The sequence below is a fragment of the Tricharina praecox genome, assembly GCF_024521635.1.
Source record: "Tricharina praecox strain CBS 144465 chromosome Unknown BZA05scaffold_4, whole genome shotgun sequence".
NCBI classification, from domain to species: Eukaryota; Fungi; Ascomycota; class Pezizomycetes; order Pezizales; family Pyronemataceae; genus Tricharina; species Tricharina praecox.
The window spans coordinates 508,220-532,190 of NW_026250406.1; the positions used below are offsets into that span (position 1 = coordinate 508,220).

General features: G+C 51.3%; 5 protein-coding genes across 5 annotated transcripts; 2 read left to right on the plus strand and 3 right to left on the minus strand.

Annotated features, from left to right (window-relative positions):
* Nucleotides 1-184: 184 nt before the first annotated feature.
* BZA05DRAFT_416048 (uncharacterized protein) lies at nucleotides 185-1,749 on the minus strand (the record flags this gene model as incomplete). Its single annotated transcript, XM_051485350.1, has 6 exons — nucleotides 185-187; nucleotides 227-300; nucleotides 560-714; nucleotides 935-977; nucleotides 1,025-1,668; nucleotides 1,712-1,749. 6 exons carry the CDS (start codon nucleotides 1,747-1,749, stop codon nucleotides 185-187), a joined length of 957 nt encoding a protein of 318 aa, XP_051342481.1.
* Nucleotides 1,750-6,175: 4,426 nt separating this feature from the next.
* BZA05DRAFT_388218 (Flavinator of succinate dehydrogenase-domain-containing protein) lies at nucleotides 6,176-7,338 on the plus strand. Its single transcript, XM_051482654.1, has one exon. It carries the CDS (start codon nucleotides 6,302-6,304, stop codon nucleotides 7,223-7,225), a length of 924 nt encoding a protein of 307 aa, XP_051342482.1. The 5' UTR covers nucleotides 6,176-6,301; the 3' UTR covers nucleotides 7,226-7,338.
* Nucleotides 7,339-8,744: 1,406 nt separating this feature from the next.
* BZA05DRAFT_318279 (CAP domain-containing protein) lies at nucleotides 8,745-9,217 on the minus strand (the record flags this gene model as incomplete). Its single annotated transcript, XM_051480407.1, has 2 exons — nucleotides 8,745-8,816; nucleotides 8,891-9,217. Coding segments are annotated over 2 exons (399 nt in total), but the record flags the coding sequence as incomplete, so codon positions are not given.
* A 5,354-nt stretch (nucleotides 9,218-14,571) lies between these two features.
* On the minus strand, nucleotides 14,572-16,503 carry BZA05DRAFT_442049 (uncharacterized protein; the record flags this gene model as incomplete). Its single annotated transcript, XM_051486716.1, has 4 exons — nucleotides 14,572-14,708; nucleotides 15,645-15,793; nucleotides 15,871-16,343; nucleotides 16,408-16,503. 4 exons carry the CDS (start codon nucleotides 16,501-16,503, stop codon nucleotides 14,572-14,574), a joined length of 855 nt encoding a protein of 284 aa, XP_051342484.1.
* Nucleotides 16,504-19,258: 2,755 nt separating this feature from the next.
* On the plus strand, nucleotides 19,259-21,237 carry BZA05DRAFT_388224 (S-adenosyl-L-methionine-dependent methyltransferase). The gene is made up of 5 exons (XM_051482655.1): nucleotides 19,259-19,699; nucleotides 19,759-19,805; nucleotides 19,877-20,249; nucleotides 20,327-20,710; nucleotides 20,762-21,237. Exons 1-5 carry the CDS (start codon nucleotides 19,619-19,621, stop codon nucleotides 20,930-20,932), a joined length of 1,056 nt encoding a protein of 351 aa, XP_051342485.1. The 5' UTR covers nucleotides 19,259-19,618; the 3' UTR covers nucleotides 20,933-21,237.
* The last annotated feature ends 2,734 nt before the right edge of the window (nucleotides 21,238-23,971 follow it).

Sequence of the window (23,971 nt, forward strand, 5' to 3'; positions counted from 1 at the left end):
CGATGGATGGACCGTGACATCATGCATCATACACTAACTTCACACTGGTTCTTTGTGGCCATGTAAGCGAGAAAAAATGGGATCTTTAACTTCAGCGGGATTAAGCTTTGCAATCTATCTATATTTCCACAGGACTCGGTACCAACTGCCTCCGAAGACGTCCATACAGAGTCACCCAAGGCCATCACTACAAAGTACAGTAGTTGAAAGGGAGTACCAAGCTCACCTGGGACGGCACGATTATGCTTTTAATGTACTCGAGAATGTTAAGGCTACTAGCACTCGACCGAATAAGTTGCACTGTTTAGAATTGACACTGAAATTATGAACCATGTATTTCGAAGAGTAACATTACAACCAACTAGAAACGCAAAATCCACCAAACGTCCGACTGCACTGTTAAGAAGTAAATGACTAAGAAACAGGTTTGAATTGAATAACTTGTTGAACTGCAAATTTATTTGCAGACCCACCCCCGGCCTCCCTCTATCCACCTGCTCGTGGGTCCTCCGAACGCATTATGCATGCAAATCGATACCAAAGACAGTCGCAGACTCACAGTTCATCTGCTTCTGGTTGATAGTATCATAGTCGAGATACATTCCCTTCTGTGCGTTCCAGAGGTACCTGTTGATCAGGATTTGACGCTTCCGTGCGGATGAGATGCGGCTGGTATTGACGAGGAGTCGCACCGTCTCGGACCAGCCAAGGCGGCTCGATCAACGTCTCAACCAACCGCATCCCGTTCCTCTGCAGCCCGAAGGCCTAGCATTCTGTGCGGCTGTGCACGGCCGCACAGTACATGAGAAGCAGCCTTGCTGCTTTCCCAATTCCTGTGGAGCTCCACACGTGCGGCCGTGCACAGCTGCCCGCATAGGAGAGCGAGGCAGCATCTGCTGCATTCGCAAATGGGTGAGGAGGGGGAGGGAGATACACTCCGGGCGGCCGTGCATGGCCGCAGAGGAAGGCAGCAATTGCTACATTTCCTAGAAGAGTAGGAGGAAAGTACACTAGTACTAGTTACCTTGCCCAGCGTTACTCTTCGGAGGCGGCGCCTGTTCAGGCCATTGGCCAAACCGCTTCTCGATCTCCGGTCCACGCGGCGTTCCAGTAACGCGGACGCCCCACAGCATACGACAGGCCTTCTTGATCTCTGGATCCTTGACATCGGCATGGTGAGTGAGAATATGCCTCTGCAAAGTCGTATGCTTGGTGTAGGACAATCCGCTTCTGGAACTGCCGGGGACCGGGCAGCGGTTTGCAACCATGACTTCCTCCTCCTCCTGGTTGTCTTCTTGAATTCTGCTACCAGCCACTTCGTTGGCTTCTTCGCCGCGCGCTGTGGAGTGTGGTTGGTCTTGACGAGGAATCGAACGGTCTCGAACCAGCCGAGGTCGCTCGTTCAACGTCTCAACCAACCACACCCCGTTCCGTGTTCTGTACCGGCTCCCGCGAGGGAAATACCGGTAGTTGCCGAGCACCCGAAGGTGCTCGCAAGGTGGAAGGGGACCGGGGTCAATGTCCGCTGCCAGGTGAAGACAGCGCGGAGCCGAGCACCCAAAGGTGCCGGGCTTTGTGAAGCCAGTCCGCTTCCTGTACCGGCTCCCGCGAGGGAAATACCGGTAGTCGCCGAGTATTTGAAGGTGCTGGGGAGGAGGCTCGCCGAACCTAAGAGAACTTAGCGTTTGCCATCATACGAAGGCCGTTTAACTGAAGATTGGCAACTTCCGCCGGTTGATCGTTCTCCATGGCGTTGAAGAGCGATGTGGAAGCCTCGCGGTGTCACGCAAATAATAGAGAGGGCTTACCAGTGACCCATCCGGCCATCATTATCGTCTTGATATCCTCCTTAATCACACATTGTTCCCCGAAAGTTGGCCTTGACCTCAACCTGGGACAGGATGTTAGGAGCTGGCTGGATGGATGGATCGGAAGGGGACTTGCCTCGTCGTCAGAATGAGCGGCTGGAGAGACAGGAGCTGAAGCCGGTGCAGCCTTGCGGGCTGACCTGCAGGGGCGAAAATGTGCGTCGGCCGGCCCTCCCAGTTCGTTCGATCAGACCGGCTGGTGACAGCAATCGCTTGTATCAAACCTCATTGTCAGCACCGTATACGAAAAGTGAGTCGTAGAGGGGGAATTTCCAGCGCTGAGTGGGGTATTTATCCATACCTAGTCACCGTCTAACCAAAGGTTTCTGTAGAAAGGCATGGTGGTTGTGAGTCACTCACAGCCGCCACTCTTACTCACTGTAAGTGAGAGAAATGACGATGCTACAAGAGCATGTTAAAAGATTGGATTTGGGTGGAGGGGAGAAGGAAGGGAGAGGGAATTTGTTGGAGGATGGGAGAGAGAGGGAAAGGGAGGAATTTGAAGGAAGAAAGGCGAAGGTTCGCGCCAAGAAGGTTGAGCTGGTGGCCCCACTAACTAGACCGACCGTCAAACGACGCGATTGCTTTCCGAAGAAGCTTGAGCTGGTGGCCCCACCAACTGGACCGACCGTAAAACGACGCGGTTGCTTTCCCAAGACGGTTTGCTAGAAAACACGATACTACCAACCATCTAGATGGTGGGCTGGCTGATATTCTAATCTGTAAAAACTCAGCTTGCAAGGGGAATAAAGGGAGCAGGAGAAGAATCAAACATAAGTGCTTTGTGCAAAGGGCCTAGCACTCAAGAATATTCGCCGCTTTTGACGTGACGGAAACCTTCGAGTGGTAAAGATTATGTTGTCTCTCACTCGAAATTGAAAGATAATTTCTCGCATCCAGATCAACTCTGCAAGCACATCCGAAACACGGCGCGAAATTGATTGTCCCCGCCTCCCAAAACCACCCTGTCACCAGTCACACCAACACCACCATTACAACATAAAATCGCACGCCAACCCAAAAGATGCCGCCCATCTTCACCTCTTCAAACAAGACTTATTTCCCCTGTCAGGTTCTTACCTCAAGGGTCCATGGACACATCCGCACTGCGATAGTGTTGCCCTGGATCTTTGTAGGTCCCGACCCGAGTCCGCCTCAACCTCCGCCTCCACCTCCGCCTTCACCTCCACCTCCACCTCCACCTCCGCCGGCTCCGATGCCGGCTCCGATGCCGGACTTCGAGTTCCCGAAGTTTATCCGTCCTCCCTAGTAGAATCGCAAGGCCATCCACGAGCTTCATGAATATCCGACGACCATCGAAGACTCCAAGACCAAGAAGATGAGCTCTTAGGTGAGCTCGAAGAAAACCGACGTGAAAGGAGAGAGTGGAGGACAACTTGGCTCGCATTCTACAGTTTCCGGATAGGTAGTCAAGAATCTGGTTGGTTCATGTTGCCTTGTACTGACTGACGTGGCAGGTGGAGCGGCTGGAATCATCAGAATCTTCTTCGTCTACTTTGTAGGTTTTTTTTCTCCTTCAAGAATATTTCAAGCCTATGGCAGTCTGCTCGCTTCTCATATTCTATGCTCTGTATCAATTATTCTTTCGGACTCTTCATTTTAGGCCACAGAGCTGTTAATGGAAACTATGCAGTTTCCCCCTTTCTGGTAGATTCGTTCGAAGTCTCTTACCTTCAGGTACCTACATAAACATCGAGACTCTCCACCGGCACCGCAGCAATGAGGCAATGTCAATGACTCCTATACGATTCTTCCGTCGCGTAAAGAACCGGTTCATATCGGCTGCTTCCTGACTCTTCCCCGCGTAGTAGGAGTGGGCTACACAGTCACCGGATCTCAGCACCCTCGTCCTTGCTTGCCGTGCTCATTGAGCAGCTGTTTCTCACGCAGTGGGCAACTCACACATGTTCGCCTTGAAGGTTCAAGTGAATTTCACGTCCATACGTATCGCTGATACCCGGAATCATTCCCTGCTAACTTTCGTTTTCAGGAGCGCAAAGATCTCGGTGCCTAGGACGGCACCCATAGCACATTCACTATCTATGACTCGTACCAAAACTAATACTCGTTCGATCGTCTACCCCTCGCGGATCTGAAGTCATCTGTTTTTGTACGGAGCTTCCTCATCCAGCTCTCTATCGGATGATTGAGTTTTTGGGTGCGAACGGAGAGGCATCTGTATCGCGGCGACTGCTGTCGATTAAAATCCGCTGTATTGGAGGCGCCACTACCGGGATAACCGCTCCCTTTTCTGCAAACTTCGATGGTGGACAACTTGACCGATTACCGCATGTGGAGGAGAGAGCGCCCTGCTCCAGTGCAGTGGCAGTCATACTTGATACAGGGTCTGATAATCGGCTGTTCAGCCAGATTAGAGACGGCTCACGACTACCTCGAGACCTAGGTACGGATGCCATAGGTGACTCGTGAGAGGCCGGTCATGCTAGGTATAGACGATGGATACGTCGAGTAATGTCGTGCTGGATGCCCACGAGAAGATATGCTTCAAGATGCCATTTAGAAGTCAGTGTGCGGTGATCATATGTCCACTCTTCGCGGTGGTACGGACGGTTGAGATTTGAGACATTTGGATAAAGTGGATGGATTGAGAGGCAGAAAATGGAAGAGCCGGGCTAATGGGTTTGCTCTCGCAGCATAATCTGTTGCCTTTACCTTATCAACGGCTGACAACTGCTCAGGCAACAATATCCAACACGGGAGCTCCCTAGACACCACGGTCCACATGGAATCGCAGCATCGCATGTCTCGAATCACTAGTGCAAATCAATCACGAAACGCTATGTAACAGGAGGTAAGCAACCCTCCTACTTAATCGCCTGTTTTCCACATTCCTCATCCTAATCGGCCAAAACGATGTGTTGACGCAAACCAGCTAACGGCCAGTAGGAAGACAAATTCCGTGTTGCAGAGACTATTTTCTGCACGATTAAGGCGATCGATCATCGCGGCATGAGGAGCCATAACCGTTCGACAAGTAACATGAGGCTGGGAGTTGCAGCTGCTTGGGGCGTCCTCCGCTGATATGAGCGTCGAATTGCCGATTTACGTATTGCTACGTCATCCGGAATGAAAGAGATATTGGGTAGGCCGGTGGTCTGTTTCGGAATTCTGAGCTCGAAGTGAAGTGATGGGGAGAACTGGAGGGACGAATGTTGGTATGATCGACTTTCCGAGATTGTGCGGGCGGTGGAACTGATGGTGATACTAGACGTACGAAACCGCCACTTTCGCGAGGGCTCTTTGCCAATGACTCTCCAGGCCTGACGAGAAAGGAAGCGGACAAAGATGAGAGAGAGGAGAGAGAGGAGATGGGGATTGGCCATCTATTCTATAGATGATTATCAAGAAAGAAGAAGAAGGAAAAAACTCCGCCATGCTCGCCAACGTTGAATCACACCAAAGTTGATGACCACTGCTAACCACATTCGGTTTCTCCCGCCGACAGGAATCATCCTTCACTTGCTCCTCACCACCGACAGCTCGTCCTCTTCACCCAAAGCTCGTCGTCTTCACCGATAGCTCGTCGTCTCCACCGACAGCTCGTCGTCTTCACTCGACCGAAAGCTCGTCGTTTTCACTCCACCGAAAGTTTCTCTTCTCCACCGAAAATTTCACCATCGCTCCGCCATACCACGACCGTCACTGCTCCTCAATAAAAAGATTCTGAATCTGCGAATAGCGAGCTACAAGAGGTTCATCGATGGCTTACCAGTCGGCTTGGTTTTGGGTTCTTATGGATGATTTGAGGTATGACAGGGCTCTGACTCTCAGGATAGTATCAGGTATCTAATCGCGAATAACAGTCTTCAGGTCGTTTCAGATACTCGAAGTTCTTATCGCCTCCCTCCTCCACGAAGCCTACGAAGACACGAACGTACATATTCTGGCAGGGTCTGCGCATTAAGCGGAGTTTATTCACCTTGATGTGCGGAAGTAAGGTACGAGCTATCTCGACTACAATCTTCACAGACGTCTAAATCCACACAACCTCCAGGAAGCGTCCGAGTCCCGACGCGGCAACGAACCTTGCTGGAACGGACGCAAGCTTCGGACCGGCCATGAGTGGGTGGATCAAATCCTGTTATAATTGTGCTCATCCTGATACGTGCAGTGAGATTGCGGGATCTCTTGAGGGCCGCGAGCTTGCGAAACCCGAGCGTGGATTCGGGTTGCCGTTATCACTGAGAAGAGGACCGGGATGCCTGTTTATCCGTTGAGAGTTCAACGGGCGAATCCATCATTACGTGATCAAGGACACGGCTTACTCATTCTCGGCAACTACTCGGAGCCCAAGGCCGTATTAGCCGAGCCGAGAACATGACGGCATCTTGTTCCTATTTCCCTTCCTGCTCCCTCTCCCCACTGACACGCTCACCATTGACAGAACCACGATGCTCCGTCCACTCCCCCGCCTTCTCCGGCCGCGCCTTCTCGCCCCCCTCCGCACGTATGCCTCCAAATCCAAACCCTCATCTCCGGCGGGCGCTCCGGACAACAACCCCGCAAGCTTCGCCACCGAGAAGTATCCACCAAACACCAACGCCTACCGCGAATCCCAACTGAAGAAACCTCTTAACCCGGGACTTTCTCCATCCACGCCCGCATCCTCCTCCGTAGGCGTACACAATGCGCCTCCCGAGCTCATCAGCTCAGCAGCTACACATCCCGGACTCGGCGGCTCCTTCGGCGACACCGAGCAAGAGCTCGACGTCGGCGAGATCCTCTCAGGTCAATTCCGCGTCGAGCCGCTCCGACGCGTCGGCGAGGACCTGAAGACTATGCGTGCGCGCCTCCTCTACCAGTCGCGCAAGCGCGGGATTCTCGAGACGGACCTTCTGCTGAGCACATTTGCGCATGAGAATCTTGAAAAGATGGACAGGGAGATGTTGGATCAGTATGATCGCTTCTTGGACGAGAATGATTGGGATATATACTATTGGACTACTCAGCAGGCCCCACCCACGAGTGTGGAGTATGCGGAAGGCGGAAGCTCGCCCCCGGGAGGCGGCGCGGATACGGGTATGACGGGCGCAGGACCACAGGATGCGAAGCCTACTGTTGCAGAAGAGAGGAGTGGGGAGGCGGGCGCGAAGGAGCAGAAGAAGGAAGGCGGTGTTACAGAGTTTGGCGGGCAGGCGCCGGGTGAGTGGGCCCAAACGATTGGGAGGAATAGGGAGCCGTACAGGCCGCCGCCGAGGCGATGGAGAGATAGTGAGATCCTGAAGATGATTAAGAATCATGTGGAGGTCCGGAAGAGCAGGGATGCGACGAAGGAGGACATTGGCGGACTGGGGCGGATGCCAGACTTCAAATAAACGTGGTATCTGGCTGTAAAACACTGTACATTAGGAAATGAACGAGCGCGAAGTTTTTTATGTCCCCAAACACGTATTTGAGAAGTCTCAGTATTCGCCGTCCAAAAGAAAGCTGCCTCCGCCATACCAAAGACACAAACTCTAGCGAGGGACATGGAAAGTTCTTTACGCGATGGTGGGCGTCACCCCATGCAAGGATGCTACTTAAGCATGGGTTCTCGAAGCGAGTCTATTTCGTCGGTTCGGCGGGCGGTAAGCTAGGGATTTCGCGTGATCCCGGCCGGATCAGCGTCAATGCGGCAGGAAGAACCTAGGCTCAGTAGAAGCAGCCTCCCCCTGCTTTGGTGGATCTCCATCATCATGGACTGTTAAGCTCTTTGCTGGGAATCTACATACCAGCTCTTTTTTGGTAGCGTCTTTTAACTCCTGAGGGAGAAAGGCATGTGTTCGCAGGTTCGATTTGGCAGGAAGTGCGGGTGCAGGTGTGTCGATTCGGGGTAATACCTAGCATATAGTTTAGGAACAGGAAGAGATTTCAAATTATTTATTTACTCCTCGGTGATTGCTGACCCAGATATTTGGGTGGAAATAGGTACCGACGTTTCTAATGTAGACTATGAAGTGCTGTCACCTTTGCAACATGTTACAGCACTCTCCAACGGCTGTAAGCAGACTTTACTTTACTGTCAGACGCACCCGGACGATCGATCGCTGTTGGTTCAGCTGCCCTTTTGGTCGCACCGTGTGATCGCCTGTGGTCACTGGTGCAATGGGCAAAATTTGGTTCGAGAAAACATGTGCATCACTGCTGTCCTGAGTCGCTTGCTACTTTAGAAACATGTAGATAGCTCTCACTTGGGCTCCCTGTTCCCGAGAATAAACGCACACCAATATACGTACTCCAAAGGCTACATAGGTATCGTATCCCGAGAACGGTCACATTGGAAAGGATGAAGAATCAAAATGGAGAAGTTATCATTCTATTCAACCTCGGAGTGTCAAAGCCGGTGTGCACGCCGCCAGAAGAAAACAACAGGCACCCCCAAGCCAGCGAAAGAACAGAACGAAAGAAAAGTATCCAAAGCACCAGATGAACTTGCAGATGAACTTAAAAAGCTCATGATCCAGGAAGTTCCATCTTTCGACACCTACAACTCACCGAAGAGGTCTGGATGATTGAGGTAGCCGTTCCAGGCAGCCCAGGCCAGCGTTGTGATGGTTCCAACCGATCCGAAGATGGTGACGATGACCAACGTGAGGATCGTCGTGGCGATATTGATCCACGAGATCTTCAAGTTGGCTGCGCTGCGATTTGGGATTGGCATGCTCAACTCCTGCTGGAGACCGCCTCCGTCACCGAGGAAATTGCGGTTGTATGGTAGTTGGTCAGGACGAACGTTCGAGACGAACTGGCCATCGACGTTACCTAGGTGGGTTGGTCAGTTGAAGTCTTCAACCATCGGGGGAAGTGGGGTTATGTACCAGTGTCATATTCAAACGCGTACAAGAGGCCCTGAGGGCACAGCTTGACAGCGCAACCGAGATACCTTGAGCCCCTCCAGACGACAAGAGTGAAATGACCGATCTTCCTCTAAATAAGTTATTCAGTAAGCATAAAGACGAAGGGGAAAATGGTAGGTAAAGCAGGGAGGGAAGGGGACTAACATTCCAATGACCGGTGGCAAAGTTGTAGTGTTTCCTCGCGGCGTATATCGAGTTGATGGCCGCGGTAACGTTGTCGTAGCCGATCGAAACGCTCGCGCTGTGCGCAGCTTTCTCGTAGCCAGTAGGGACCACCATGTCTGGGCATTCCCTAGCAAGCTCATCAGCTTTTGCTGCCAGCTGATCGTTCCACTCGAGGGCACCAGCGCCATGAATCTCGCGGTACTTGTTATGCGCAGAGACGCACTCGTTGCGAAAATCGTTGGTTGAGTTTCTGGCTCCAGCAATACCCAGCAAGGCCAGGGCAGCCAAGATGTAAAATAGGACGAACTTCTGGTGGATGTTCATTGTGTCGTCGGTGCGGGAAGGTTGTGTAAGGAACAATGAGTGATGGGCGGGATATGGAGGATGTGGTGAAGGACGATGCGGAAGAGACGGGGAAGGGGGTGGAGGGGGTGAGGAAGGAGGTGAAGTAAGTGAGGAAGGTAGAGGTTTTGCGTGTGTTCACAGTTGCTCAACGTAAGCGTCGGGACCTAGTTATGAGAGTAAGGGCTACTTTTACTTCAGCCAGGTACCCTAATCAGATAGAAAAGCCGGCAGCAAGAAGATAATTCAAAAGCTCGGCATCCCGTTTTTCCCAGTGGCCACTAATAGCATCGGTGACCAGCCACTGAGCACCAAAACCTACACACTTACCTACTTTGAAACGCATATTGAACTCCCTCTGACAAGCGGAGCACAACGGCTGGCTTATTCTTGACTCGAGATTGCTATTGCTTGTTGCGTCTCTGTACTTCCGCCACAGAGATGATGGCAACTTACCAGCATTGCCACGAGCCCCAGATGAGCCGGAGGACCCACTCAAGAACTGGTCCTCCCAGCTACTGTTTGTCTGGTGATTTTGTTTGTTGTTTAATCAGTAATTACATACCGTCTATCGAGATCATGGCAATATCACCCCGTTCCTGTTTATCTCGTGAGGGATTGTTGGTAGCGAAAACGCAAACACCAGGAGTGATTTTGGGTGAACGGCTGTGTGCACAAGGGGTCTGTACCACGGGAGAGTCGCGCCTAGAGTAGTACTTATCCTGCCAGGTGGTATAGAGTATTCTACCAAAGGAGATTGCGTATAATCCCCGGGCGAGATCGTAAAGCGCAGCGTGAGGCATTGGCGGAGGCCGTGATTTTCAGAGTTTCTCCGGACTCCAAAATTTGACCGTACCTTCTGCGCTGTGCGAGTTTAATAGATGGCATTGGCGGGAAGTTACTGCTAAGGTGATTGACGTGCGGAGAGGGAGAGAATATGAATTTAATCGGCTACAGGGTGAACGTGCCGGTAATCGAACAGAATCTGTCGCTTGTTGAGCACCGAACAACTATCTGTGATCGTGTGATAGCCTCTCGCATGTAGAGAACCGAACGGCTATCTATGATCGTACAATTACTTCTCGGATGTTGATAACCGAACGAATATCCGTAATCGTACGATTAATTCATCGAACTTTGGATCGAAAGTTGAATTGAGACGTACTCTCAGTAAACGAATCGAAGAACAAGCTGATAAATATATATGCAGGAAATCGAAGACGATGACGACGGTATTACTGGAACCAAAAGGGAATTTCATGAACATTACCTACTCAGTGATCGAGCTCTTCAAATGGGATACATGCTCAGGCTCGCGATTGTTTCTGCTCTCTGAGGCAGGCTACAAAAGGGAACCTCAGTAGTATCCCTCCGTCCCAGGATGGTACGTGTTTTATTCTACGATCTCGTCCGGGAAAGAACAGAGGGTTGTGAAGTGAAATACATAGGTAGAAAATTTCGCAGTGAATACAGCATCTCCGGCCTCCGCCGCCTAAACAGACGGATCAACAGTAACAAAGCCTAGTTTTAACCTCCCCCGGATCTCCCAGCTCACCACCCCCAACCTTCCGATGGAGACATTCCATCACCTGCGCCTAGCATTCCATAGTTCCCCGGCGAGTCGAGCATACGAGTATGGGCACTGCAGATGCACTTGTTGGCCGCCGTATGCGAGCTCGCGTCCTTTCATAGGTCTGAAATGTGAATGAAACCCTGATGACAGGTATTCAAGATGAACTTTTCCTCGGCCCCGCGTTCCCCGTAGAGAAAGACGAACTGGCCCATCCTGTCATAATATCACGAACTTCCGTGTGCCGCGTCATGCGAGATCACTCTCTATGTCGAGAGACTTCCGTTATCCGTCCTCACGGGAAGTGGCGAGCGGACTCTATCCGAGGAACCCTCGCCTACCTCTATATATGCATTTATTCCGGCTACGATACACTGTACACTACCTCAGAATGCCACTTTTCTTGACACATCCCGTACCCGTACCTTCCGAGTGACAACGTATGCATCCACCTCACCTCCCCGCCAAGCAACAAATTCCATGGGCAGAAGCGATGAAGTAAATGAAGCGTAGACGCAGGGGATCTAGCTCCTAGGGGATGGATGGTTCTAGGCCGGGTATACCAGAACTTTCGAGAATACGGTGACTGGATAGGTACCGCTCAGCAGTCGGGGTAAGGGCTCAGTCACGCAGCATAAACCGCTGTACTTTCTTTCGAAGAGCAACATTCCAACCAACTAGATATACTTACGCAGAATCTACCAAACTAACTACACTATTGAGAAACAACTAACGAAGGAACCGGTTTGAATTGGATAACTGGATAAATTGCAAAAACTATTAGCAGGTTCAGCAGCTTAACTGTCGACAACCCAACTCTCCCCCCTCCCCCCTCCGCCCTCCCCCGCCTGAATAAGATCAGAAACAGTAAATCTCTAATAGAAATAAACAGAAGCCACCCCGAAACCAAGGAACAAGCAGCACGCAAGGTATTGTCATCTGTTCGTCTTTTCCCTCGCGCTCTCTTCTTTTCCCCTCCCTTTTCTCGTCGAGGCTAGAGTCATTGAAAAAGAAACATGTTACCGCTTTCCATAGCTCATCGCTCTGAAGCCTCAGCAGGCTTTCGATTTGCATTGCGCACCCAATTCGCATTTTTTGCACCACTGATGGTGCGCCCGCAATAGTCCAGTGGTTTGGTCGGCTTTTTGATACTCCGCATCCTCTCGAGCGAGCTCCGAATAAGATATTCCGAATGTGACCGTCTCCATCAGTTCGCCAAGGGTCCAGGTGCGATTGAGCATCAAAGCAACTCGCAGATGACCGCGAGTTGCATTGAGGCTTCTGTATTCGCCAGGACAGATGAAGGAGTCCATCGCCATATTAATTGCAGGGCAGGCCAAATATATGGCTGCGGTGCGGACGAGCGAGAGAAAGCGACGAATAAGGGGAATTGAGTCTTTGTAAATTCCCCAGGTAAGAGGTGACCAGATCACAAACTAAGTGTACATCTACTGTTAGCCAGTGAAACTTGAGTTTGGGTGGGGAAGCGGGTGCATACTTGAAGTGAATGGTGCCTCCGACCAAACCAACTCCACTGTTTTCAGTGAGACCTCCATTCGAGCCGCGAGGTAATTTGGTCAATGGCCAAGAAACCGAACCGCATCGTTCTGCTTCGCGGTCTGTAGCGGAAGTCAGTATCTAGCTCTCGGGCAGGCAGAGATAAAAAAAGATGGGAAGGAAAGATATCTAACTTACATGACGTATCCGAATAGTTCAGAGGGAAGATGAGGAAGGATAGGATGGAGAGAAGGGAGAGCAGGGAGAGGAAGGTCCACTGCATTCAATCATACGGGGTTGTTCGTCACTATTGCTCGAAGCCGAATGTTGAACGCAGAAAAGAACCGATTCACCGCATGCGGGCGTAGAGAGTAAGCTGAGTAATAGGAATATCGCACGGTGGCGTGATGTGGATGATGATGTTGTTGAGGGGAAGGAAAGGAAGGAGATGAAGGAGATGAAGGAGATGAAGGAGATGAAGGAGATGAAGGAGATGAAGGAGATGAAGGAGATGAAGGAGATGAAGGAGATGAAGGAGATGAAGGAGAGGAGCAAGTGGTCGTGTGTGGGTCTTGTGGGGTCGGCAAAAGTGTAGTCACATTCTAGGTCTGGGGCATCCCGTCGCTACCGGGGTTGCACACTGTTCACGTGCCGCCTGATTTGATCATACGGGTTATGAGAAGCTCGGTGGCTACGGCGGGCTTTACGACTTTGGATGCATCGGCATGCTGGGACCTGATTCTATAGTTCTAGCATATTACTATGCACGAATCGGAATTTGAAGCCCGGCTGCCTGCCGCCATATGACTACCCACCGATAAAATTAGGAGACGTAGCTTGTAAAAGGACCAGCAGTAGACAAAGGGTTTTTGTGTAATATAAATTACATGTTTTATTTTAAAGAACTTCTAAGTATAGAAAATATGATATAAAATTTTAAATACCACATCCCAAAATTTTCCACCGACTGCATGACCCATAGAACCAGAGCAAATCAGTACAGAAATGTCGGAGAACTATATCGCAGTAGCCCTCATCGAGTCTCGCCGTTATCCTCTGGAATGTCTCCCACTCCGTCAGTCGCAACCTCCCCATTGACACCCATCCAGGACATTTCAATCGGCGACTCCTGGCCGCCGCCATCGAAATCCGATTTCCGAGAATTAAAATTTCCATCATTACTGAAGGGAATGAAGCTTGGAATATATAGGTAGGAAAACCAAGGCGATCCGATTGGGTTCGCTTGGGACGCTTGGCTCGGTGTAGCGGCAAGACCGGCTTCGAGGGGGTCGGGTCCGCAGCCGGTTATAACTCTTCGTGGTCGATGACTTGACTTGGACGACGGAGGTCTTGGGACTGGGGGAACGTCTCCTTCTTCCAGTTCACGTACTTGTCCAGCAGGGCGAGCAAAAGCTAGTTCCTCCACGCTGCAAGCTCAAACATGTTGTAAGGAGTGTTCTGAGTTTATCCAGAGTGGCCGATAGGTGTCCTCTGTGTTGTTGGTTCGAGGCGCGCACCACAGTGTGGCATAGCGTTCATCGGGTCTCAACCCGGCGGCATTTAACTTCGGAGAACCGAAACGGCAGTCGTCTTCAGACGTCGCGCCGGTAACGACCACTTGCTGCCTATAAATACAGGCAGCAAACCTATACAGATTAGAATTGAAAAACATCTTGCTGTCCGGAATATTGACCCACATTATTGAGACAATGGAAGGTTGTTTGAGTTCCACCCAGTCGGTGGTAGCGTGTCCCCGCAGGCAGTGTTTCTTCCGTCACTCAAGAGAGGCGGACTTGGCTGAAACGTGTCATTGAATTAGAATACGGGAAATAAAAGGACAGGAGAGTCAAGTGCGGTGAGTGCTTACATGAAAGTTGCGGATGACTCCCTGTTGGAAGTCATTTCTCCTTTGCGTTCTTGACCACCATGTGATGAAAAGAAAATGCCCCCGAGGGCTGAAAGCGGGTGATGATGTAGATTGTTGTTGTGGGAAGTAGATGGGAGGATGAGAAAAAGAAGAAAGATGAAAAGAAGATGAGTGGAAAGTAGAAGGAAGGGTGGCCATCTTATAGGTAGAGCGGCGGCGAAAAAATAGGGTTTCAGTCACGTGACAGCTCCCCCTCCAGCCCACCCCTCCCTCACTAGTCACTAACGCAACAAACAATTGAAGAGCACGGGAATAGAATTTGTTGTTTGTTTCTTCAACATTACCGCCCAGCCTATCTAGACTATGACGAAATCCGCCGTCCGGCTATCCTGTGACCTCGGCGCGGTTGCAGAAGTTGTCGCGGCCGCCATTGATCCGGCATCCTACGACGAAGCTACAGGTGCCGTAGCAGAGCTTGAGGTCGCGCTTCAAGAAGATGTTGCGCAGGAGGCAGCTGATCGCTTTTTGTACTCTTACATTTCCGCCTTCTGCTCGGAGGTGATGCTGCCTTCGTAGTCGGTTACAACCGCGGTGGCCGTTTAGGCGTCAGGAACTTCAGCGTACAAGGGCTTCCAGGTGTCCTGGGGTCCGAGGACGTGCTCCATAACTTGCAAATTTATGTTGCCCGCAGACCTGGCCACGATTGAAGACAATATGAGGAGGCTACTAGGGACGATGGCCCTGGCTGCTGGCAAGAAGCGTATTGGATTGCATTGCAACTGAGGTTGCAGTGGGAGTTTGAAGAGTAGAATGAGATCCTTGGAGGTGAGAGACTTGGGGCATCTGGTGATGCTGAACTGGCACCAGAGATCTGGACGAGGAGAAAATGGGGAGATATCATAATGGCAGCTTCTCCTCTTCGCAGACTCCACCATTACCAAACCAATTGCACTGTTAAGATCCAACTGGCGGAGGAACCGATGTAACTGGATAACTGGTTAAACGGCATAACTATTGGCAGGTTTAGCTGACCCATCGACCAAAACCCCCCCCTGTGTCAAGAAAAGTGGTATCGCGAGATAGTGTATTAAATATCAGAAACGGTAGAAAGAAAGGTATATATACAGGAAGGCTCGGGGATGCCTCGGATAGAGGCCGCACGCCGCCGCTCGGCACCTCCGTGTGAGAACGGATAACGGAAGTGTCTCGACATAGCGGGTGATCGTTCATGACCCGGCCCGCGGAAGTGACGCGGTACACGGAAGTTCGTGAGATTAGGACACCCTGAACAAAATCAGAAACGAGTGACGAAATATGCGTCAACACAGCGGAGCGAACACGTATCGTAACAACCCAAAGGCATGACGAGTAAGATAGAGCGATATAGTTCAAGGATGGAAGACATATGTCGGTAAATTGTATGCCTCTGAATCTTCTGTTTCTTCTATATAAACCACCTGTTGCCTGTGCTACTCCTCCTTTTTTCCGCTTCTTATCCTTCTTCCCATCCCTCTTCTGCTTCGCTAACTTCTCATCCTTCTGCCCATCCTTCTTCGCATCTTTCATTCCATCCTTCTTTTGCTTCTTCACCTTCTCCTCCTTCTTCCTGCCCAACAACAGCGATAAATCTCCAACAGAAATAAACAGAAGCCACCAATGATGGTGGCCGGGTGTTCATTCCACTTGATATTGAACCCATCGTTTCCTTTTTCTTCGTTCTCTTGGGCGGTCTGGATAGCCTTGAGACGTCCAAACTGTCGCATCTTCACAAAAGATCCAGCAGCGAGCCTGGTAGCGGACGAATGTCGTCCTCGGGGAGCCATTGTCCCCGCGAGGTAGATTGGCCAATGGCCAAGTAAGAGAGCCGCAATGTTGTGGGTGGTCGTGTTGTTCCCCTCATCGGTCAGCTCAACACGGTGCTTGGCGGCGACCTGCTGGACGTGATACTCCGAGACCATGGCTGTGTCTTCGTTGTCGCATCCAGTACTGTCGCCTTCCTCGCTTCGCTGCAACCGGCACCGTTGACGGTGCCCGGTGGACAACGGGGGAATTATCTCCCCCATGAACCCATTGATCGGCCCATTCTCCGGCGTCACGATTAGTGACGGCCGACTGGGTAGTGGGTCCCGAAGGACCCATGTAACCCGAATCAAAGTCTGTAACGGAAGTCAGTGTCTAGCTCTCCAGTGGGCAGGGGGAAAAAGATGGGAAGGCACTTACTAGGGATGACGGCGAGCCGGCGACTACGCCAGTGAACGCCAAGTATACACAATATACAGTGCCAATCGCACTCAAAAACCAACCGGGGGACCCCATTGTGGTATTAACTAACTTATTTCAACACAAGCTAGTGTCCCTCGGGCATTGACAAGAGGTGCCCCATTTGAGTTATCTTCTCGCTCGTTAGCGCGAGGAATGTGGATGATGGAGGTGAGGGACAAACCTTGGTCTTCAAGTACTTGCTCACCTCCTTATTCGGGTTGACGAGGTCCAGCACGGCGTGGCAAAGTGGAAATGATCTATGCATCATTAGGAATGGTTCGTCAAAAGGAAGGAATCAAAGGGGAAGATGTAAAACTTACGTGGCATATGAAGAGGAAACGTTGGCGTAGGGTACAGAGAGAAAGGAGAGGGACAGGAAGGCAATGAGAGAATAGGAAGGATGTGAGAGGACGGGTGGAGCTGGAGAGGAAGAGAAAGGAAAAGAAGGTAGATGCAATGAAGATCATTGATTCTGAATCGATGATCTTCATCGCATGCCATGGGCTCAGAGAGTAAAGTGAGTGATAGGAATTTCGCACCGAGGCGTGATGAAGAGGATGATGTTGTTGAGAGGAAACAGAGGAAAGAGAGAGAGGAGAGGAAGGAGAGGAAGGAGAGGGAGGAGAGGAAGGAGAGGAAGAAGTGGTTGCGGTGGGTTTGTGGGGTCGGCAGAAGTTCAGTGACATTGTAGGTCTGGGGCATGCAGTCGCTAGCGAGGTTGCACGAGGACCACGTGAAGCTACGTTGGAGCACATGGGTTGCAACATGTAAGAAGCTCGGTAGCTACGGCGGGAGTTACCACTTCAGATGCATCGGTATCCTGTAACCTGACCCGGCCAGCACATCGTTAGGTATACAGAGCACTATAAGCTTGTCTCGACGGCTCGATTTGAACGTCCTTCAGGCGGGCAAGTTGCACAAGGCGGTGCCTGTCGAGGGAGGATTATGAGGTTCGTGGAGAGTTCGCAAGGATTATTCGAGGCGCTCTGTGCTGAGGTGTCGGAACTATCGTAGGTAGTCCTGACTACGACGTGTTGCTCCAGCTCCGGCCCCTCACCCTAGGTGGTCGTGACACGGTGGTGCAGGCGTCTTCTACTGCGGACATGTAGACCTGCGAGCTCCGGCATTACTTGTGTTCGTTTCTGTCGTATCTCCTAGAAGGCACGTCTCCGGGGTATGACGGTCGGGGTGTACGGTATGGATGGTAAAGACATAAGAGGGTGACTCCTTATTGCCGTATGACAGTCATTAAAGTACGCCGTACCTGCCGCCTGTGCCATCTTGTTGTACTACCACTTCAACCCACCGAAAAGCAGAGAGTTTAACCTACATGCTCGAATGCACGAATACCGGCACCGGTGTTATGGATCTGCCAGTCTGTGCTCACATCCCCGGCTATCAACTTCGGTGTCAGGAAAAGCACACCCCTTCAGCTAGGATTGTTGCCGCGATCGAGATCGAAGAAACCCGTCATCTCGGGACAGAGTTTCCGGAGGATAAATATGCTTAATCGTGAGTGTATTTGTTAACCGATTACTACCAGACTCCCGGATTCACCAAGATTTCTCTGGATACGGATTGTTATTCGGTCATATCCTATCCAGTTCGGTGCCCACTACCAACCGTAAAACCCCAACACTGCGTGTAGTGGAAAGACCGGAATTGAAGAACAGCGAGCTCAGGACATTACGTACTGCGAGTGATAGAGTTCAGCCGGGGGCATGATCTAAAGGTACACCGTCGTGCTGCATCACAAGCACTCGCTCGGCTTATTTTCCGGTACTTTTCCGGTGTTGAGATTTTCTAGATCGGTGGCATGCAATCAATGAATAAACAAAAATAAAATAGAAGCGTGGAAACTGAGTGTGCAGGTGCATGTTAGGATATTCGGAGGAGCGGATATTGCGAATCACAGCCTTTGACTGCTCGAGGTACAGGTAACTACCCCAACAGCAAGCTACCTCAACAGCAAGCTACCTACTGTAGTCTGCTGCTGCATGGTTCCATCACCCCCACTTTCCCACGAATCCCTCCACTCATAACCACAAGAATCATAACCACCTTCACCACTTCAGTCCTCGGCCGCATGCGTTTCCTCAAGTTCGATCGCCAGCACCGTGCATGCTATATTCGTCGGAGGGCTCTTCTACACGGGCGTCAAGCCAGTTTCGTCGATCCAGCTCCGCGGGGCCGCACGTCGTCGCTCATTTAGCGATGTCCTACTCGGGTATGGTCTACCAATCGTTTAGCTTCATCGGCTGAGACAGCTAGTTTTTAGCATACCTTCGTCACCTTTGCGCCGAATACCAGCGCGCATACTGCGGTCGCTGAAGAGTCTACCCAGCGACGTAAACCGAGGCCGCCCGCGCGCTTATTTGGTTGACTCCAAGGAACAGCAAGACAAGTAAGATCAGATTGACAGTTTCCTAAAGATTTCTCGTGGACTCAGGAAGCTGATTCGGAGATCGACAACAGGCTGAAGGACGCGGCTACCGGCCAACAGATGAGAAAGAGAATCGCTGAGTAGACTTCTACATACTCCCCGGTAACTCGACTCGGCACATCCGGCCGCTTCCTCTGTCGTCCCGTTCCGCGCACCATAAGCATAATCTATGCCGCAACAAGCATGTGGTTTCGATTCGGCTTGATACGCGGATGCAACCACCGCCGCTAAGCCGTTAGCGCTACGCTGTTGGGGCAGGCCAAACGCGGATACAGCCGGCTGCATATGTATGTAGGTGACTGGTGTGGGGGTCGGTCTCACTCATTGGGTACTTGCATGCTGATTGGTGCTCCACAGCGATCATGCACTCGTGGTTGGCATTTAGGATCCGGATATGCAGCCGCTTCCTGGGCATGGAGCCTTTCCCCCACCGGCAGTTTTTCATCCAGAATCTCCAGTTCAAGCACCGATTCGCATTCCGAAAATATCATTGCGCCATAACTATTCCGGATACTTTATACCAACCTCCCGCGGGTGTGCATAACTTGTGCTGAGCGGTATATACCAGCGACCCCGCACAAAGTGGAAGCGGGGCTTTATACATAGTGCCGGGTGTCGCTGAAGGAAAGATCGAAGAAGGGCTCTTTATCTACGCGACAGTGGTTCTTACTTAATTCCTACAGTTCTACGTGCCTCAACACTACTATAGTACATCAATCTCCAGCAATGTCGTCCCCACCCCCCGCCTCAAGCGCCGCCGCCGTTCCCGCCCTACCCGTCGGAGCGAGCGCCGACCAGCCATCAATCGTACGTACCATCTATGTCGCCGCAGCTTCTCAGCGGAATTGAAGCTCACCAGTACACAGGAAGTCGACGACGACTATGACACCACCTCTGACTATGGCTCCAGCCTGTAAGTATCACGTGCACCCCACTCGCGGCGATTCTCAGCTTGACCGACTACTGACGAGACAATGCCCATAGTCAGAGCAGCACCCAATCCCTCAGCACCACGATCCGCGACTACGTCTACGAGAATGGCCGGCGTTACCATCGTTACGCCGAGGGAAAATATATCTCGCCGAACGATGAGATGGAACAGGACCGTCTAGATCTCGTCCACCACCTCTCCCTCCTTGTGTTAAACGGCAACCTCTACACCGCACCGATTCCGAAGGATCCGCACCACATCCTCGACTGTGGCACTGGCACGGGTATCTGGGCGCTCGATATGGCCGATACGTTCAAGAGCGCGCAGGTCGTCGGTGTAGATCTCAGTCCGATCCAGCCGGCGTGGGTCGTGCCGAACTGCAAATTCGAGGTGGACGACTTGAGTCTCGATTGGACTTATCCCAAGGTACCGTGTTGCATCGCTCCCGAATATGGATGACATGCATCCATGTGCAGAACCTTGGCTGACATCGTGATTACTAGGATCACTTCGACTTCATCCACTCCCGCGACATCACCTACACGCTCAAGGACCTTCCGCACTACGTGCAGCAGATGTACGAGCACGTGAAGCCCGGGGGGTGGGTTGAGCTGGCGGAGGCGGAGATGGGCGGCCCGTGGTCGGACGACAACAGCGTTCCCGCGGACTGCGCGTTCGTCGAGTACATGGTGCACTTCACGCGTCTCGCGAGCGCCGCCGGGTTCGGTGAGACGAACGGTCACGCGCTGAAGAAACAGCTCGAAAAGGCTGGGTTCGTCGATGTTTACGTCGGCACGTATAAGCTGCCGTGGGGAACGTGGCCCAAGAAGAAGACGATTAAGGAGCAGGGCGCCATTGGGAAGATGATCCTCGAGAGCGGGTTTGAGGTGAGCTACCTCTGCATCACTGGTTTCTTCGAAGATACTGACTGGAAGTAGGCCTACGGAATGGCACTCTTCACAAGGGTGGGAGGGATGACTGGCGCGCAAGCGGCGGATATCATCACACGCGCAAAGAATGACGTCGCGAATCGGCAGATTCACTCATACACGTACAGGTGGCATGTTATTGGGCGAAAGCCGACGGCGGAGGAGTGTACCAAGGCTTAGGCGAGATGAGAAGTAGGGTTTGTCTTGTGAATCCTATGCTAGAATTTTTGCTATGCATTCTGATCGGTGGGGGATAAGTGGAGGCTGGGAGGCTGGGAGGCGGGGAGATAGCAGAGATTGGGAGGAGGGTCACTTATCGAATATGGCTATCCATATTGGATACAGTGGCTGGACTAATTGTGATAATGTAATTGCTCGCATTGGTATCTTCGCACAGTGATTTCTGTTCATATTCTCCAGATCATCGAAGACGCACACCTGGGATATATACTGTTTGAGATCTAGAGTTTCTAAAGTAGAGGGAGCCGATACTTATCGTCAGACAGAACGCTTCTGCCGAAGAGCTAGAAGATCTGTTCCCGCAGCCCAGAGAAAGATAAATGCGTGTGATACATCATGTCACGGGTGTACCCGCTATATTGGAAAATCGAGGCTTCGAGCAATGTGGAGCAGTTTCCCATAGCTCCGCTGAGGGAGAGCTATCGTGGGATGCACAGACGTGTTAGGCTAGATGTCGGTGTTTTGCTTTTTTGTGTTGAGCATTCTTCGCCTGGTTTTTCTGGTCACAGCAGCCCATGTATCTCCGCTGCCGCCTGTTCCCCCATAACAACTTGACATCAGCCTCATCGACATGCTCTAGACAACTGGCTATCTCGCTGGTACAGTGTAGGTAGACCTCCATGTCATCCCTCCCCGATCCTGATCTTTCACCATCGAGTTTTCACACGTCATCGCTCGATGAGCGAGCAGCTTTGCATGCCTCGACGGCAGCGAGAAGCATCACTAACGACTCAAGGTGTGTCCTCCCCCTGTTCGTCTGTCTTCCTCCCCTTGTTCTGAGCCCACCATCAATACCCTATCCCTCCTTCTCCCTTCTTCCTACTGTGGGACCCAGCGTAAACAACGCCTTGGCACGTCCGTTTCGACTTAGAGCTGCGAGCTTGAGTTGGACCGACTGTCAACAGCTTGTGAACAGACTGGGACCCGTCGCGACCTGCTCTGCTGGCAGGTATGACCGTGGGCAGAGAGATTCGTTTTGATTCGATTTGAGGGTGGCCATGGCAGATGCACGAGCGACGAAATTTCGCCGACCTGGCTACACCAGATTCGATCGGCAAAATTTTCGGAGAGCCCTTGTTTATAAAAGGCAGATCTCTCTCCTATGTCGGCCGGTTGTTTCTTTCCTCATCATCTTTCTCATCATCTTTCTCAACACTATTGTGATTGATTTCATTGATTTCATTTCTTTCCTACCTTTTCATCGTTGTTTGGTCTCGCCATTCAACTCACAAGCTTCTTGACGATCACCTGAAGAACTCAGGTGGCTCTTTTCTTCCATTTTCTTTTTCTCTCTTCTAAAACCCGCAGCAGAAAAGGAGGCCAAGATCACCTTACCTGCTGCGGGTTCTCTCGGTGCCCCTCTCACCGAAGTCGAGACAATCGATGCCACCATCTCATCTCTTACTAAAGTTGCCTGATGATCCTCCCCGTCCACAGCCCTTCACTACCTTACCATCAATGCCCCTCTGTTCTCACCACAAATGACATGCCTCTTACCATTACCATCCTCTATATTTCTGTACATCCGATCCTGCACCATTCTACTACCCTCCCCTACAAATCTCTACAACTCTCTACAACTCCCACACCCAATCCTGTACCGATCTACTACCCTTCTCTTCACCTCTCTCCCTTTTCTCTTTCCATCACGACCCCTCCATCCCCACGATTGCCCTTCTCTCGTACCGTCACCATCCTCCTGCTGACATCAATCTCTCCACTCCACCTCTCTACAACCGCCGCTCCCACAAAGTATGACCGCCACTATCATCCCCACCGTCTGCCTGCACGCAGTCGTCCCGTCATCCTTCTCCCAGCGCCGCTCCAAATACATTTACTGCCCACTACAACGGAACATCGCTCGAGATCCATGGAGCCTACTCGCCCCAATCGTCGCAAACTTGGCGGTCGAGGACAACGCTCGAAGTTCAACAATGCGGCGGCTCCTAGACCAGCCATCGTCAATTCAGCGGCCCCCGTCTAGGAGATGGGGTGTGAGAAGAGCCACAATGGTGGCGAAGAAGCGAAGGAGATCGGCGAAGCGCAGGGGGAAGGGGTGGGAGAAGAGCCCCAATGGTGGCGAAGAAGAGAAGGAGGTGAAGCTGAGGAAGAAGATTCAAGAGGAGGACACAGAAGACGAGAAGACGAGATGTTGAGATGTTGAGATGTTGAGATGGTGATATGGTGATATGTGATAAGTTGAGATAATGAAATGTTGAGATGGTGGGCTGTTGGGATCATATCATTGTGGAGGAAATAAATGAATGGGAAGACGAGATAACAGAGATGACAGGATGATGAATAGACGGATGAATGGAAGACAAACAGAGAGATGACGACGATGGAGGGGTGGTTCACTTATTGAATGTGGCTATGCATATTGTATTGAGTGGTTTGAAATAATTATGACAATGATTTGATTGCGCACATTAGATTCTCTACACAATCATTTCTGCTTATATTTTTCGAGCTCATCGGAGAAGTACAGTTTGAATTTCGACTACCTATTCCATATCTAGAGTTATCAGAAAGCCGACACATAGCTCGGGACCAAGAACCGCCCCACCGAAGAGCTAGAAGATCTTTTCTCGGCAGCGTATCTGTCAAATTTACTGAGCTAGTGGACCCGCTGGCGAGACTAGACAACAGAGAACATCTCCAGATACAGTTCGCATGACCGACACCAAACAGCACCATGTTCTCCGCCGGATACCATTCGCACGACTCAGTCTTTCACTCCTTCGGAACAGTGCTCCTTTGAAACGTCACCATCGCCCTACAGCGGATATGCGGAGAGATCCTTCATGTGCGCCTAAAGCCGCAATCGGACAGGACCACATACATCTCGCAACCCAGAGAAAGATAGATACACGTGATACTTGATGATGCGGATGTACCTACTAAATACGAAAAATACAGTCTTCTAGCACTGTAAAGTACCTTGTTGAGCATCCTTCGGCCGTCGTTTCTGTTCCCAGC